This window comes from Danio rerio, chromosome 1 (assembly GCF_052040795.2).
Source record: "Danio rerio strain M-AB ecotype USA chromosome 1, GRCz13ab, whole genome shotgun sequence".
Taxonomy (NCBI): Eukaryota; Metazoa; Chordata; class Actinopteri; order Cypriniformes; family Danionidae; genus Danio; species Danio rerio.
In genome coordinates this window covers 59,562,063-59,575,383 of record NC_141021.1, presented here as the reverse complement: position 1 = coordinate 59,575,383, position 13,321 = coordinate 59,562,063, and the positions used below count along the sequence as shown (strand labels likewise).

The 13,321-nt window shown below is 39.3% G+C and overlaps 1 protein-coding gene across 1 annotated transcript; it reads right to left on the bottom strand.

Moving 5' to 3' along the window:
* Window positions 1-263: 263 nt before the first annotated feature.
* On the bottom strand, window positions 264-12,967 carry LOC100149932 (B-cell receptor CD22-like). Its single transcript, XM_087237839.1, has 18 exons — window positions 12,940-12,967; window positions 12,630-12,699; window positions 11,944-12,294; window positions 11,600-11,845; window positions 8,523-8,780; window positions 8,166-8,420; window positions 7,819-8,076; window positions 7,474-7,728; window positions 7,128-7,382; window positions 6,765-7,019; window positions 6,388-6,642; window positions 6,026-6,280; window positions 5,683-5,922; window positions 5,527-5,608; window positions 5,382-5,427; window positions 2,940-3,005; window positions 2,162-2,820; window positions 264-382 (listed from the first exon to the last, which is right to left on the bottom strand). Exons 2-17 carry the CDS (start codon window positions 12,688-12,690, stop codon window positions 2,776-2,778), a joined length of 3,183 nt encoding a protein of 1,060 aa, XP_087093965.1. The 5' UTR covers window positions 12,691-12,699; window positions 12,940-12,967; the 3' UTR covers window positions 264-382; window positions 2,162-2,775.
* Window positions 12,968-13,321: the final 354 nt, after the last annotated feature.

The following is a 13,321-nucleotide window of genomic DNA, read 5'->3' as shown; positions in this document are numbered from 1 at the left end:
GCTAAATTATTTTGGAAGTATCCAACGGAGTATCATAACTAAAACCTTAATATATGAAATAAAAACTAATAAATTACTGAATAAAAACTGAATAAATTCAGATTTACACATTTACTCAAGTTAAAAAACAGAATTAATAATGGGCTAAAAATCTGCAGAAATCTGCGGAATTCTGCTGAAAATCTGCGGAAATTCTGTGGAATTCTGCGTGCGCAGATTCCGTGTGGGCCTAGTTATCAGTATACAACAGCTGACAACATGAATTATTCATACTCAAGAGAGTTTATTGGCATTATAAAATGCTTTATTACATCAACAAATAATTGGTTATACATTACATATACACTTTACCCAAATTGTTAAGACTTTATTTTGAGGGTCTCTATAGCAGTGGTTCCCAACCTGGGGTCCGCGCCCCCCTGAGGGGGGCGCCAGAGTTCACAGGGGGGGCGCGGGAGAGGATAAGTATTGAGGTAGAAAAAGGCATAAAAATGCTCCACTATTATAAAGGGCTTTGCAATTAATCGAAAATCCGATTTAGATTTCGGTTTTAAACGATTATAAAAAAAGCATTAATCGAGATAAATGATTATTGCATCATATTTCGCCACAGTTGTACACGTGTTGCTCTTAAAAGCGCGAAAGAGCTTATGTGTGTGTGCAGCACAATCACGCAGTCAGAAGCATGCGGCCGGTCAGCGTTCACTCTCATTCGCACACTGAGACGAGCAGAGGAGCGCAGACATCTAAAGTCCTCTTAACGTGAGCGATTTAATGGTCAAATAGGTGTCAAAACGCGGTGTTTAGTGATTATTTACATTAACCCTCATTTGTGTAATAAACAAACGAGTTGAGGATCAAAAGACGTGAAAGAGAAACCATTAAAGAGACTAGTGCGCTATAATCCTTCTGCCGCCTGTTTTTATCATTATTTAACAAACATAACGAGAAAACCTTTGCTGCTCTTGACTGAAGGAATGCTGTAGCTAAAGTGTTTTTCTTACAGTGAAGATGCTTAAAGCACAGTTTGTTTCATATTTTTATTCTATTTATTTCTCTTTGCTTTGCAAGGTGGAAAATAACTGTATGTATACACTTGAAGTCAGAATTTTTTGCCCTTTTGAATATAAGCAAAACTTTTCCTGCCCAATTTCTGTTTCATGGAAAGAATATTTTATTAACTTATTTCTGAACATAATAGTTTTGATATCTCATTTCTAATTACTGATTTCTTTTTGTCTTTGCTATAATGACAGCACATAATATTTTACTAGATGTTTTTCAAAATACAAGCATTCAGATTAAAGTGCAGTTCAAAGGCTTAATTAGAGTAATAAGGCAAGTCATTATAACGGTAGTTTATTCTGCAGACAATCAAAAATATATATTGCTTAAGGGGGCTAATAATATTGACCTTAAATTGGTTTCAAAATATTTAAACCTGTCTTTATTCTAGCTAAAATAAAACAAATAGAAGAAAAAATATTATAGGAAATACTGTTAAAATTCCTTGCTCTGTTAAACATAATTTAGGAAATATTTATAAAAAAAAAAATAAAAAATTCTCAGGAGCGCTAATAATTTTGACTTTAACTGGCAATGGTTTTGAATAATCGTGATTACAATTATGACCAAAATAATCGTGATTATGATTTTTCCCAAAATCGAGCAGCCCTACTATTATATATGTATTTTTAAGTACCAAAAACTAAAAAATAATCTAAACACATGCGTAAAATTCCAACATAATAGTGAAAATAATTAAAATAAATAACTTTAAATAATTATTTAAATTTTGCTCACTCGCGCAATCTGCTTGTTAACGTGTCGTAAAGGCAAAATCAAAACAAAAATGGCAGACAAATGTAAATGCAGTGATTCTTCATAGGCGAAGAAAAAGATTAGACAGTATGACAAAGCCTACCTAAATTTTGGTTTTATTGAAGGCCAAGACAAGTTAAAACTGATTAATTAATATTTTTTATAGATATTACTATATATTAATATTACACACACACACACACACACACACACACACACACACACACATATATATATACACACATATGTGTGTGCGTGCGTGTGTATTGATATGGTGGGGGGGCTCCAATGTTTGTATATGTTCATGGGGGGGGCCCCAAAGAAAAAGGTTGGGAACCACTGCTCTATAGCATGATATGTTGACTAATTGTTTCATTGCAAATACATGTCGTTAATTTTCATTTGTGTATTAGGAGACTTTCTACTTCTTCAACAGAAATTTAACTGGCCATAAGAAACTTTGCAAGTACATGGCAACTAACCCCAAACCCAACCCAACATTTTACTTATAATCTGAGAATTAGTTGGCATGTAAATGCAATGTAACCTAAATTCAACAAAATGCGTTAAAGAGGCCATTAAAATAAAGTAAAACCCACAAAGTGAAATAAAAAATGAAAATGAGAGGTGTTTAAGTCACTACCACTCTTTACAAACTGAGTAGTCAGAATATTGATGTTATTCACAATATGAAATGTTAGAAATTATGCAGATAAAAAATGAAAACACAATCAAATAACTTTGAGCACAACACAAGTTAAAACCCCATAAACATTTCTATTAGTAGCAGGAGATGAAGACCTCTGCTGGTGGAGTGAAGGTTTGCACCGTCACTAACTGATCACTTACAGGAGAAACATGAACACAGACACCGAAAATATTAAACACTATAAGACTATAAAGCAATTCACTGACTCATCACTAATGATCACTGTCAATCTCCGCCCACACAGCTCAGGATTGGTGATTTCTGGCTCCGCCTCTCACTGCAGCCTCTTCCTGTTAAACCGAACAAACAATAAGATGAAGAAATCCAATAATCAAACTGCTGCTGAAAGGGTTTATCCATCAATCATCTGATCATCAGTGACCATTGTCTGACTTTGAGTTTTACTTACTGTGGGTGTGTCGTAAAGGTCAGAGGTCGTGGGCTGGGGATCCATAGATCCATATGAGTCTGAGATCTAGACAGAGAGAAGGACATCGTAGCTCTATTTTAATGATATAAACTTGTGGTATAAAGTGCAAAACACCGGACCTCTTCATTTTGAGTATGGGAAAAATGGTCATGCACAAAGTGAATGGTCTAAAAGGGTTGTTGGTCATAACATGCATTTAACCAGTCAGAGTCTCATCTCCCATTCTCTTTAAGAGCAAGCTCCTGTCACAACATGTTGGATTCATTATTTTCACTGGCGGACTTTGTAAGCAGAAAATCTAACCGCTAGTAAGGAAACAGATCTGCTGGTGCACAATGTTAAAGACCATCTACAGATTGAGCCAGATTCACCAAAGCCCTCTGAGGTAAAGTAGGTGTGGTATGAGGTAGCAGGTTTTATATTTATTTCCTAATTTTTCTACCGAAGTCACAACAGCAAAATGAACTGCTAACTATGCTAACCCAGTACTGGAAAACACCCATTCACTCTCACATTCACACAGACACTCATACACTATGGCCAATTTAGTTTATTCAATTCATCAATAGCGCATGTTTTCGGACTGTGGGGGAAACCGGAGCACCCAGAGGAAACCCATTCCAATGCAGGGAAAACATGCAAACTCCACACTAACATGCCACCTGGCCCAGCTGAGACTCGAACCAGTGACCTTCTTGCTGTGAAGTGACAGTACTAACCACTGAGCCACTGTGCGGCTCCAATTTTACATTTATGTAAACAATAATATTTTTTTACATTTTAATCCTTTCATTTTTAACATTTGAAGATGTTGGTGTGCTGGTATGGATCCCTGTGTGTGTAAAAAGCAACATGTATGCACATTTTGGACCTGCACATCACTAACGTGCTCTGATGTTTCAGAAAACTAATTTGGAGAGGAGCACATCATATGATTGATCGAGCTGGTCTCTCATCTGTAATCATTAGTGAGCCAATTGGATCATTCCAAACTCAACCTCAAGCCCCCACAAGAGACAGCTTGTGCACCTGCTCTTTTACAATTCAGCCACAACGCCATCAAGAGATCTTCCTCTCCTTCCGCTTCATGCCACCACCTGCTTTCCCCAGGCTCATTCTACGCATACCTTCAACTCAATCTCTAGCAAGCATACAGTCCACGAACTCTGTCAGAATCTCTTAAACGCTGCCATCTGGGTCATTGCAGTAAAGCTGAACACTGTCAACAAACAAAGAAATGAAAATAATAACCAAAGAAACTCACACTTCAAGCCTCCCGTCCCCCTCCTTTATCCCTGACTCCCGCTGGATGCCCTTCCAGCTGCAACCCATCACAGGGAAACACCCATACACTCTCATTCACACACATACATTACAGACAATTTTAGCTTACCCAATTCACCTGTACCGCATGTCTTTGGACTTGTGGGGAAACCAGAGAATGCAGAGGAAATCCACGGGAATGCAGTGAGAATATGCAAACTCCACACAAAAATATCAACTGAATCAGCCGAAGCTCGAACCAGCGACCTCCTTGCTGTGAGACGACAGCACTACCTACTGCACCACTGCTTCATCTAGCAGTCTTCATATCGCTATATCTGTATATATAGTGCTGCCACTTCCCAGTTCAATCTCTGTTAAGAGTGTTTTTCAAGCAATTGACGCCCCAGAAGTCAACAACCCACCCCCCGTTCACCTCCCTATCCAGCTGGAGGCCTCATCACCCCTTCCTTTTTCCCTGACTCCAGCAGGATCCCTCCCACCCCACGGCTCTGACTCCCACTTGGGTCACCCTAAGCCTTGACTCTCTTAGGAGTCTTCACTGCCCCCCCAACGCCATCCCTTCTCAGGCTCCCGCAGTAGTCTGTGTCACCGTCTGCTCCCACAGGAGCCCCCTTTACTTTTTCCTTTCCCAATCACTATATTCAGCGGCTATAGCATTTATAGCCTTTTGGGGTGTTATTATTCATTTTAGGGAACTACCTGATCTCGTACCCCCTCACATGCTCATTGACTAGGCGGTAGCCCTGGGCTCAATTGTCTCTGAGCTCAGGGTTCTCTCCTGGGACAGCATACCAAAACTGCTATCATTATCAGGTAATATCTAAGTATGAACTCTTGAAATAAAAGAAAAACTGCGGCATTAATTTTAGAGGATCTTTTAGTTGGTCAATGTTGCGGTCTATTTTATATGCAACATGTCAACAATGTGCCTTAACACACCTCCTGTTCAGACCAGCACAGCCATGGGTGCACAGATGGTTTGCAATTCAAACAAACCAGCAAAGAAAAGAAAATGATACCTGAACCAGGCTGAACTGCATTAATGTCCAGAGGAACTCAATGTAAATTCGTTTTACTCTACACCCTTAATATATCTGTACATGAAAACACAGTAAATAATTTAGATCATCTCACCGCAGACTCTTTCAATGAAGATCGTTTGCACTTCCATTTAAATAGCCTGTCAGAAGAAAGATGATGGTAAAAAATCTAAGGTAAATACAGCACTGTGGAAAGTTGTTACTGCAGTTTTAAATAGTGCAGATTTTATTGATCTCACATTGCAAGCAAGATTATGATGATTATTAATCCTGCAGATGTGACTATGATCACAGTCATAGTTCTCCCAGCGCCTTGCTGAACTGAAAGATGAAGCAGATCATGATTAACTCTCTAGACTGATGAAGTTACAGGAGTGTGATGATAAAAGCTTCACCAGTGACAGTGACGGCGTCTGATCTCTGAGCTCCATGTGGATTGTGAGCCTCACAGTAGAAGCGTCCACTCTGTACTGCACTGAAACTCTGTCCAGATCCAACAGCTGAGCTTTGATTCTCCTTAAACCAGCTGAAGTTCAGAGCAGGAGGGTTTGAGTCACTGATGCACATCAGACTCACTGAATCAGACCAAAGCTGACCAGAATCAGTGACGGACACTGAGACATTCTTGGGAGGATCTGAAACAGAAAAATAATGATATTATTAACATTCTCAATAAATATGTCACAGTCTACATATATAAGAGGAAATATATCAGTTGATGAAGCATCATAAACTCACACTGGACATCTAAAGTCACAGGATCAGAGTATTTCTCTCTATGTTCATTTCTAACTCTACACTTGTATTCTCCACTGTCATCAGAGCTGATGTTGGAGATGTTGAAGATTCTTCCAGACCTTATGAATGTTTCTCCTTTAAACCAGCTGATTTCTGCAGGAGGGTTTGAGTCACTGCTGCAGCTCAGAGTCACTGAATCTCCAGACATTATCACAGAAGGTCCACTGAGGGACACTGAGATGTTCCTGGGTGGATCTGAAACAGAAAAAAACCACTCATATCAATAAATCACATCACACATGACATTAAAGTCCAGATTTAGAGGATTTAATATATCAGTTACTAAAGCATTATAAACTCACACTGGACATCTAAAGTCACAGGATCAGAGTATTTCTCTCCATGTTCATTTCTGGCTCTACACTTGTATTCTCCACTGTCAGCAGAGCTGATCTTGGAGATGTTGAAGATTCTTCCAGATCCTACGTACTTGGTTGCTTTAAACCAGCTGATTTCTGCAATAGGGTTTGAGTCGCTGCTGCAGTTCAGAGTCACTGAATCTCCAGACATTATTACAGCAGATCCACTGAGGGACACTGAGACATTTCTGGGGGGATCTAAAAAAGAAGAAGAAGAAGAAGAAAAAAGGGTAACATATAATTAACCCAAATAACCAATACTTAAATTGATTCAAATACTGCCTTTGTCAGTTTTAATAGCTGAACCATCATAAACTCACACTGAACATCTAAAGTCACAGGATCAGAGTATTTCTCTCCATGGTCATTTCTGGCTCTACACTTGTATTCTCCACTGTCATCAGAGCTGATCTTGGAGATGCTGAAGATTCTTCCAGATCCTACAAGTGTTTCTCCTTTAAACCAGCTGATTTCTGCAGGAGGGTTTGAGTCACTGCTGCAGTTCAGAGTTACTGAATCTCCAGACATTACTACATGAGACCCACTGACAGACACTGAGATGTTCCTGGGTGGATCTGAAACAGAAAAAAAAACACTTATATCAATAAATCACATCAAACATGGCATTGAAGTCTAGATTTAGAGGATTTAATATATCAGTTACTGAAGCATTTTAAACTCACACTGGACATCTAAAGTCACAGGATCAGAGTATTTCTCTCCATGTGCATTTCTGGCTCTACACTTGTATTCTCCACTGTCATCAGAGCTGATCTTGGAGATGTTGAAGAATCTTCCAGATCCTACAGATGTTTCTCCTTTAAACCAGTTGATTTCTGCAGGAGGGTTTGAGTCACTGCTGCAGCTCAGAGTCACTGAATCTCCAGACAGTATTACAGCAGATCCACTTATGGACACTGAGACATTCCTTGGTGGGTCTGAAACAGACCAAATTTACCTAATTTTACATAATTATTACAGTAATTCATTATTTTGAACAATGATCAGTACAAATTATTAAAAACTTACACTGGACATCTAAAGTCACAGGATCAGAGTATTCCTCTCCATGTTCATTTCTGGCTCTACACTTGTATTCTCCACTGTCATCAGAGCTGATCTTGGAGATGTTGAAGATTCTTCCAGATCCTACAAATGTTTCTCCTTTAAACCAGTTGATTTCTGCAAGAGGGTTTGAGTCGCTGCTGCAGTTCAGAGTTACTGAATCTCCAGACATTATTACAGCAGATCCACTGATGGACACTGAGATGTTCCTGGGTGCGTCTGAAACAGAACAAATTTATTTATTATGCATAATTATTACAGTTATTTATTATTTTTAACAATGATCTGTACAAATCATCATTTACTCACATTGGACATCTAAAGTCACAGGATCAGAGTATTTCTCTCCATGGTCATTTTTGGCTCTACACTTGTATTCTCCACTGTCATCAGAGCTGATCTTGGAGATGTTGAAGATTCTTCCAGATCCTACAGATGTGTCTCCTTTAAACCAGCTGAAGTTCAGTGCAGGAGGGTTTGAGTCGCTGCTGCAGCTCAGAGTCACTGAATCTCCAGACATTATTACAGCAGGTCCACTGATGGACACTGAGATGTTCCTGGGTGGATCTGAAACAGACCAAATTTACTTATTATACAAAATATTATAGTCATTTATTATTTTGAACAATGATCTGTACAAATGATAATTTACTCACACTGGACATCTAAAGTCACAGCATCAGAGTATTTCACTCCATGTTCATTTTTGGCTTTACACTTGTATTCTCCACTGTCATCAGAGCTGATATTTAATATGTTGAAGATTCTTCCAGATCCTACATACGTTGTTCCTTTAAACCAGCTGAATAATGCAGGAGGGTTTGAGTCACTGCTGCAGTTCAGAGTCACTGAATCTCCAGACATTATTACAGCAGATCTTCTGATGGATATTGAGACATTCCTTGGAGGATCTAAAGAAGAAGAAGAATAAAAGATAACATTTAATTAACCCAAATAAAATTTTATCAAATACTTCATTCATAATTTTAATAACTGAACGTTCATAAACTCACACTGGACATCTAAAGTCACAGGAGCAGAGTATTTCTCTCCAAGGTAATTTCTGGCTCTACACTTGTATTCTCCACTGTCATCAGAGCTGATCTTGGAGATGTTGAAGATTCTTCCAGAACCTACAGATGTTTCTCCTTTAAACCAGCTGAAGTTCAGAGCAGGAGGGTTTGAGTCGCTGCTGCAGATCAAACTCACTGAATCTCCCTTTACTACTACAGCAGATACATTGATGGACACTGAGACGTTCTTTGGAGGATCTACAACACACATAATTAAGAAAAAAACTGTCTAAACTGATAAATTCCTACAAATTATCATTGTCTATATCAGAGCCTATATCCCCGAAATTATTAAAACAGTTTTCAGAAGTTTCTGAACGTTTTCTTAACCTTTTGAATCCTTCCTTACTTTTGTAATATGCGCCTAAAACTTTTAAACTAGCTGTCATTCAGCCTCTTATTAAAAAAAGACAGCTTAATCCCTAAAAAAATTGTCATTTATAGACAAGGGGTCACCAATCTCATTTCTGGAGGTCTAATGGCCTGCAGGGTTTAGCCCAAACTTGCCTCAACACACCAGCCTGGGTGTTTCAAGTATACCTAGTAAGACCTTCATTCACTTGTTCAGGTGTGCTTGATTAGGGTTGGAGCTCAAATCTCCAGGACACCAGCTCTCCAGGAACAAGTTTGGTGATCCTTGTTATACACCATTTCAAACCTGGCTTTTCTATCAAATATTCTAGGAAAACGTTGTCTCTGCTCAATTATGTTCCTTCCTACAGAGAAACAATATTTGTGAGAATCCAGTCTGGATTTAGAGAATTTCATAGCACAGAAACAGCACTTGTAAGAATCGAAACTGACCTGCTCCTGTCGTCCGATAATAGATCGTGGATCATAATATTCTCTTTGATAGGCTTGGAAGTTATATTGGTATTACTGGAACTGCATTGGCCTGGTTCAGGTCTGATCTATCTAAACGTTTTCAAGTTGTGTCAGTTATTGAAGAGGCATCATACACATCAAAAGTACACTGTGGGGTCCCACAAGGCTCAGTTCTTGGTCTGTTTTCACACTATATATGCAACCACTAGGTGATATCATAAAAAAAACATGTTAGTTTCCACTGTTATGCTAATGATACACAACTTCATATGTCCTCTCAATCTGGTAATTTGTACTAATTTACAAAATTAACAGATTGTATAGCTGATATTAGACATTGGTTGACTAATAACTTCTTATTACTAAATTCAGATAAATCTGAGATCTTGCTTATTGGACCCAAAACCTCACACGCAAAACCCTAGAACACTGTCTAACGCTTGATGGATTCTTTGCTCAGTCCTCTTCTTTAGTCAAAAATTTGGGATGATTTTTTGCTCATCCCAAGGCCAGATTTCAAGCATCTGTAAAACTGCATTTTTTTTTTTTCATTTTTAAAATGTTGCCAAACTTCGACAGATGCTATCAATGTTTGATGTGTAAAAGCCTATACATGCATTCATTACTTCTCAGTTATACTATTGTTATGTGTTACTAGGTGGTTGCCCTGTTGGCCTAATTAGCACACTTCTGCTGGTTCAAGATGCAGCTGCCAGACTGCTTTTTAAAACAAAGAAATATGATCAGAGTATATGAATACTTTCCAGATACACTGTAAACTCTGGAACAGCCATCTTAGCACAGTTCGGGAGGCAGACACCCTCTGTCAGTTAAAAGACATTAGCATACACATAAAATACACTTTGAAATCCAAATCCTCTGAAGATTGTTTGGCCGTACTCACACTAGGTACAGTTGCCTCGAACCGGGCCAAAGCACGCTTGTCCCCCCTCCCGTCTCCCCCGATGGCCCACACTCACACCACAAACGGGCTTCGGCACGCTTACGTCATCGCTGCTGCGCTGTTCAGTGAGAAACGCTCTCTCACTCAGCAGCACAGTGGAGATTTCTCTAGTTATATCGTTTCAGTCGTTTAATATGCAGTGACATGCAGTCAAATATTTCGCCAAACAGTCCTTAGGGATGCGGGAACACGCAGTCAGATATTTCGCCGAACAGATCCGCCACTTTTGGCGCTCATAAACAATCATAAAGCTCTCGTGCTGCAGGAAAAAGGAGGTCTGCTGAAGGTGCAGCTGTGGTGCAGTGAGGAGTTCTCGTCTTTAATAAACTACGGCAGTTTGCGTTCACTGAACAGTAAGAATGATTAATAAATCCATATGAAACAATCCCTTAAAAGTCACAACTCGCTTTCAGTTTTGGGCTTTGGCGCGTTTTGCACTCACACTACAAGCGTACTGCGCCAAAGCTCAAGTGAACCGCGCTCAGGCACACCTCTTCCAGCCGGGCCAGGGCCGGCCAAGTGAACCGTGCTTGAGCCCGATTTAGCGCACTCACACTTCTCAAACGATCCAGGAAACGGGCCTGGGCACGGTACAGATGGCATAGTATGAGTAGGCCCTTAGTCCACATTATTTAGGGCAAGCGGAGCCGGTAACGCTTCCCTAAAGTCCTTATAAGTTACATGGCATAGCTTATGTAAGTCTAATCCTGAGGTCTTCACATTCCTGGACCGGGCCGTATCCTGAGCAGATGATGTGGTGCTCATGGAGGAGTGGAGCGCCAGTTACAGACGAGTCTTTGCGTTAATCCTGTGTGCTTGCCTAAACCTACTCACTATGGACGCCCTGCGTTCTCTAGCCTCCGGCACCTAGACTGACGCTCTGTATAAGAGATTTGGCCAGAGGAGAAATGGTCGTGCCCAACTGAGCCTGTTTTCTCTCTAAGTTTTTTCCTTCACTTTCGTCAGTTGGTGAAGTTTGTTTCTCACCCCTGACTCATGGAGCTGCACATCGATGGATTTTCTCTTCAGTGTCTCAGCAGTGAAAATGAAACCAAACTGAACTGAACACTGGACTGACACAGGTTTAATTTACTAGAACTTCTATGTTGCTGCTTTGACCCAATCAACAATGTAAAAGTGTCAGAGAAATAAAGATGAATGGAATTAATTGTCCATCGTAGATAAATTACAGAAGCATTTAAAAATGAATAAATAAATCTGTACTCACAGGTGACATTGAGATAGACATCAGGCGATGCAAGTGTGTTTCCAAGTACAGCACAACTATATCTGCCTGCATCTTCTCCTCTGACTGGATCAAGGATGAGTTTGTCTCCAGTAGTTCCTGTAGTCAATATCTCTGCGTTTCTGTACCAGATGAATGTTGGTGTGTCAGTCAGATTACAGCTGCGTTTACATGTCAGACGGACTGAATCTCCCTCTGTCACTCTCTCAGGAGACTCCAGCTGAAGATCTGAACACAACACACACATTATATCTAGTGCTGCTCTCATACACTGATTATTATTCTACATAATGACCACAAGAAGAGAGAAACCTCAGGAGAGTCACCTGTGACATTAAGATGCACTCCTGGAATACCAATAATTCTCCCACCAGTTACATTAGTAGTGATTCTGAAGTAATACTCGTGTTCATCATTCTTGGTCACATGACTCAGTCTGATGGTGCAGTTCTGCTTTTTATCTCCCAGATACTGAAGCCTCTGACTGTATTCAGGGTCCTCAGACAGATCTGCAAACTCTCCTCCATTTTTTACAAGGTCTTTGTTCCAGAACACTTTCATGATCTGATATCCAGGAGTCGGGTATGTAAAAGTGCAGCTGATTGTCACTGATGAGTTCTGTAGAGCACAGATTTGTGAAGGACTGTAATTCACACCCCAACCAGCAGCAGAAACCCCTGAAACAGAAATAGTCCTGATTAAAATGTAGCTTTAGCAATTCCACTGGACTTTAAAACACTAGGGAATAGAGAAATAAAAACAGAGAGAAGAGTGATTAAATCATCAGTGATAAAAAGAAAAATAACAGTACTTATAGTGAAGAACAATTTACTAACATGAATACCACATTTCTTATTATGAGCTAATAGTTGTTCACCTACCTTAATTACTTATTAGTACATACAATTTATGGCATACTTCAAGTCAATATCAAAGAACTAGCCAAAAAACAAACAAAAAAAAAATGCTGTCATTGAATTATAGCAGTGATGTGAATGTAAGATTGACTCACTGTGAATGATGAGCAGAAAGATCAGATGAAGAGCAGGAGCCATTCTGAGCCACATCAGCATCAAATCTATCTAGAATCCAGCATTAATCATCACTTCTACACTCATCAACAGTAAATGTACATCACCCTAAACAGCTCTTAGTGTTAGGAAGATCTTTACACATCTGCAGATTATTAATGCACAACATCAGTGTGTGTAAATCAACTGATGACTGAGATCAACACAAGATATTTCTCATGTCACAAATCATGTGTTATATGAGCTTCATCTACACTAATCATCAGTCAAATACCAGTGTGTTTGTCTTACCGTGTTGAAGAGCAGCCGATCAACAGAAACTGACTGTTTTAACACATGCTCTTCTTCCTTAAAGTAACTGAGTTTCTGTGGTTAACACTGTTTAATCTGTCCCTCCTCTTAACTAAACATACCTGAGATGAAACTCTCACAAGTTAATGATGTTTTAAGACGTTTAATGTTGATGTTTAATGTGTTTTTGTGAACTAAGACTGTATTTCATCTTTAAGACTTGAATAAAAGTTATTAAAAAGGAGGGTAGGATTATTCTGACTGATAAAAGCAATATTTAGATGGCAGTTTTCCAATTTTTTAAAAGCTACTGTGTTTGAGCTGTTGATGTTAAATGTTGAAATGGCAGCTATTCTAGTAATACTGGTAGATTGAGTTTCTG

Bases quoted from the DNA above. Each gene is read 5' to 3' on its own strand.
- LOC100149932 (XM_087237839.1), bottom strand. From the start codon at position 12,690: ATGCTGATGTGGCTCAGAATGGCTCCTGCTCTTCATCTGATCTTTCTG. The intron at 7,729-7,818 runs GTGAGTAAATGA...GTTCTGTTTCAG, and splicing joins TGTGACTTTAGATGTCCAAT to ACGCACCCAGGAACATCTCA. The intron at 5,923-6,025 runs GTGAGTTTATGA...TTTCTGTTTCAG, and splicing joins TGTGACTTTAGATGTCCAGT to ATCCTCCCAAGAATGTCTCA.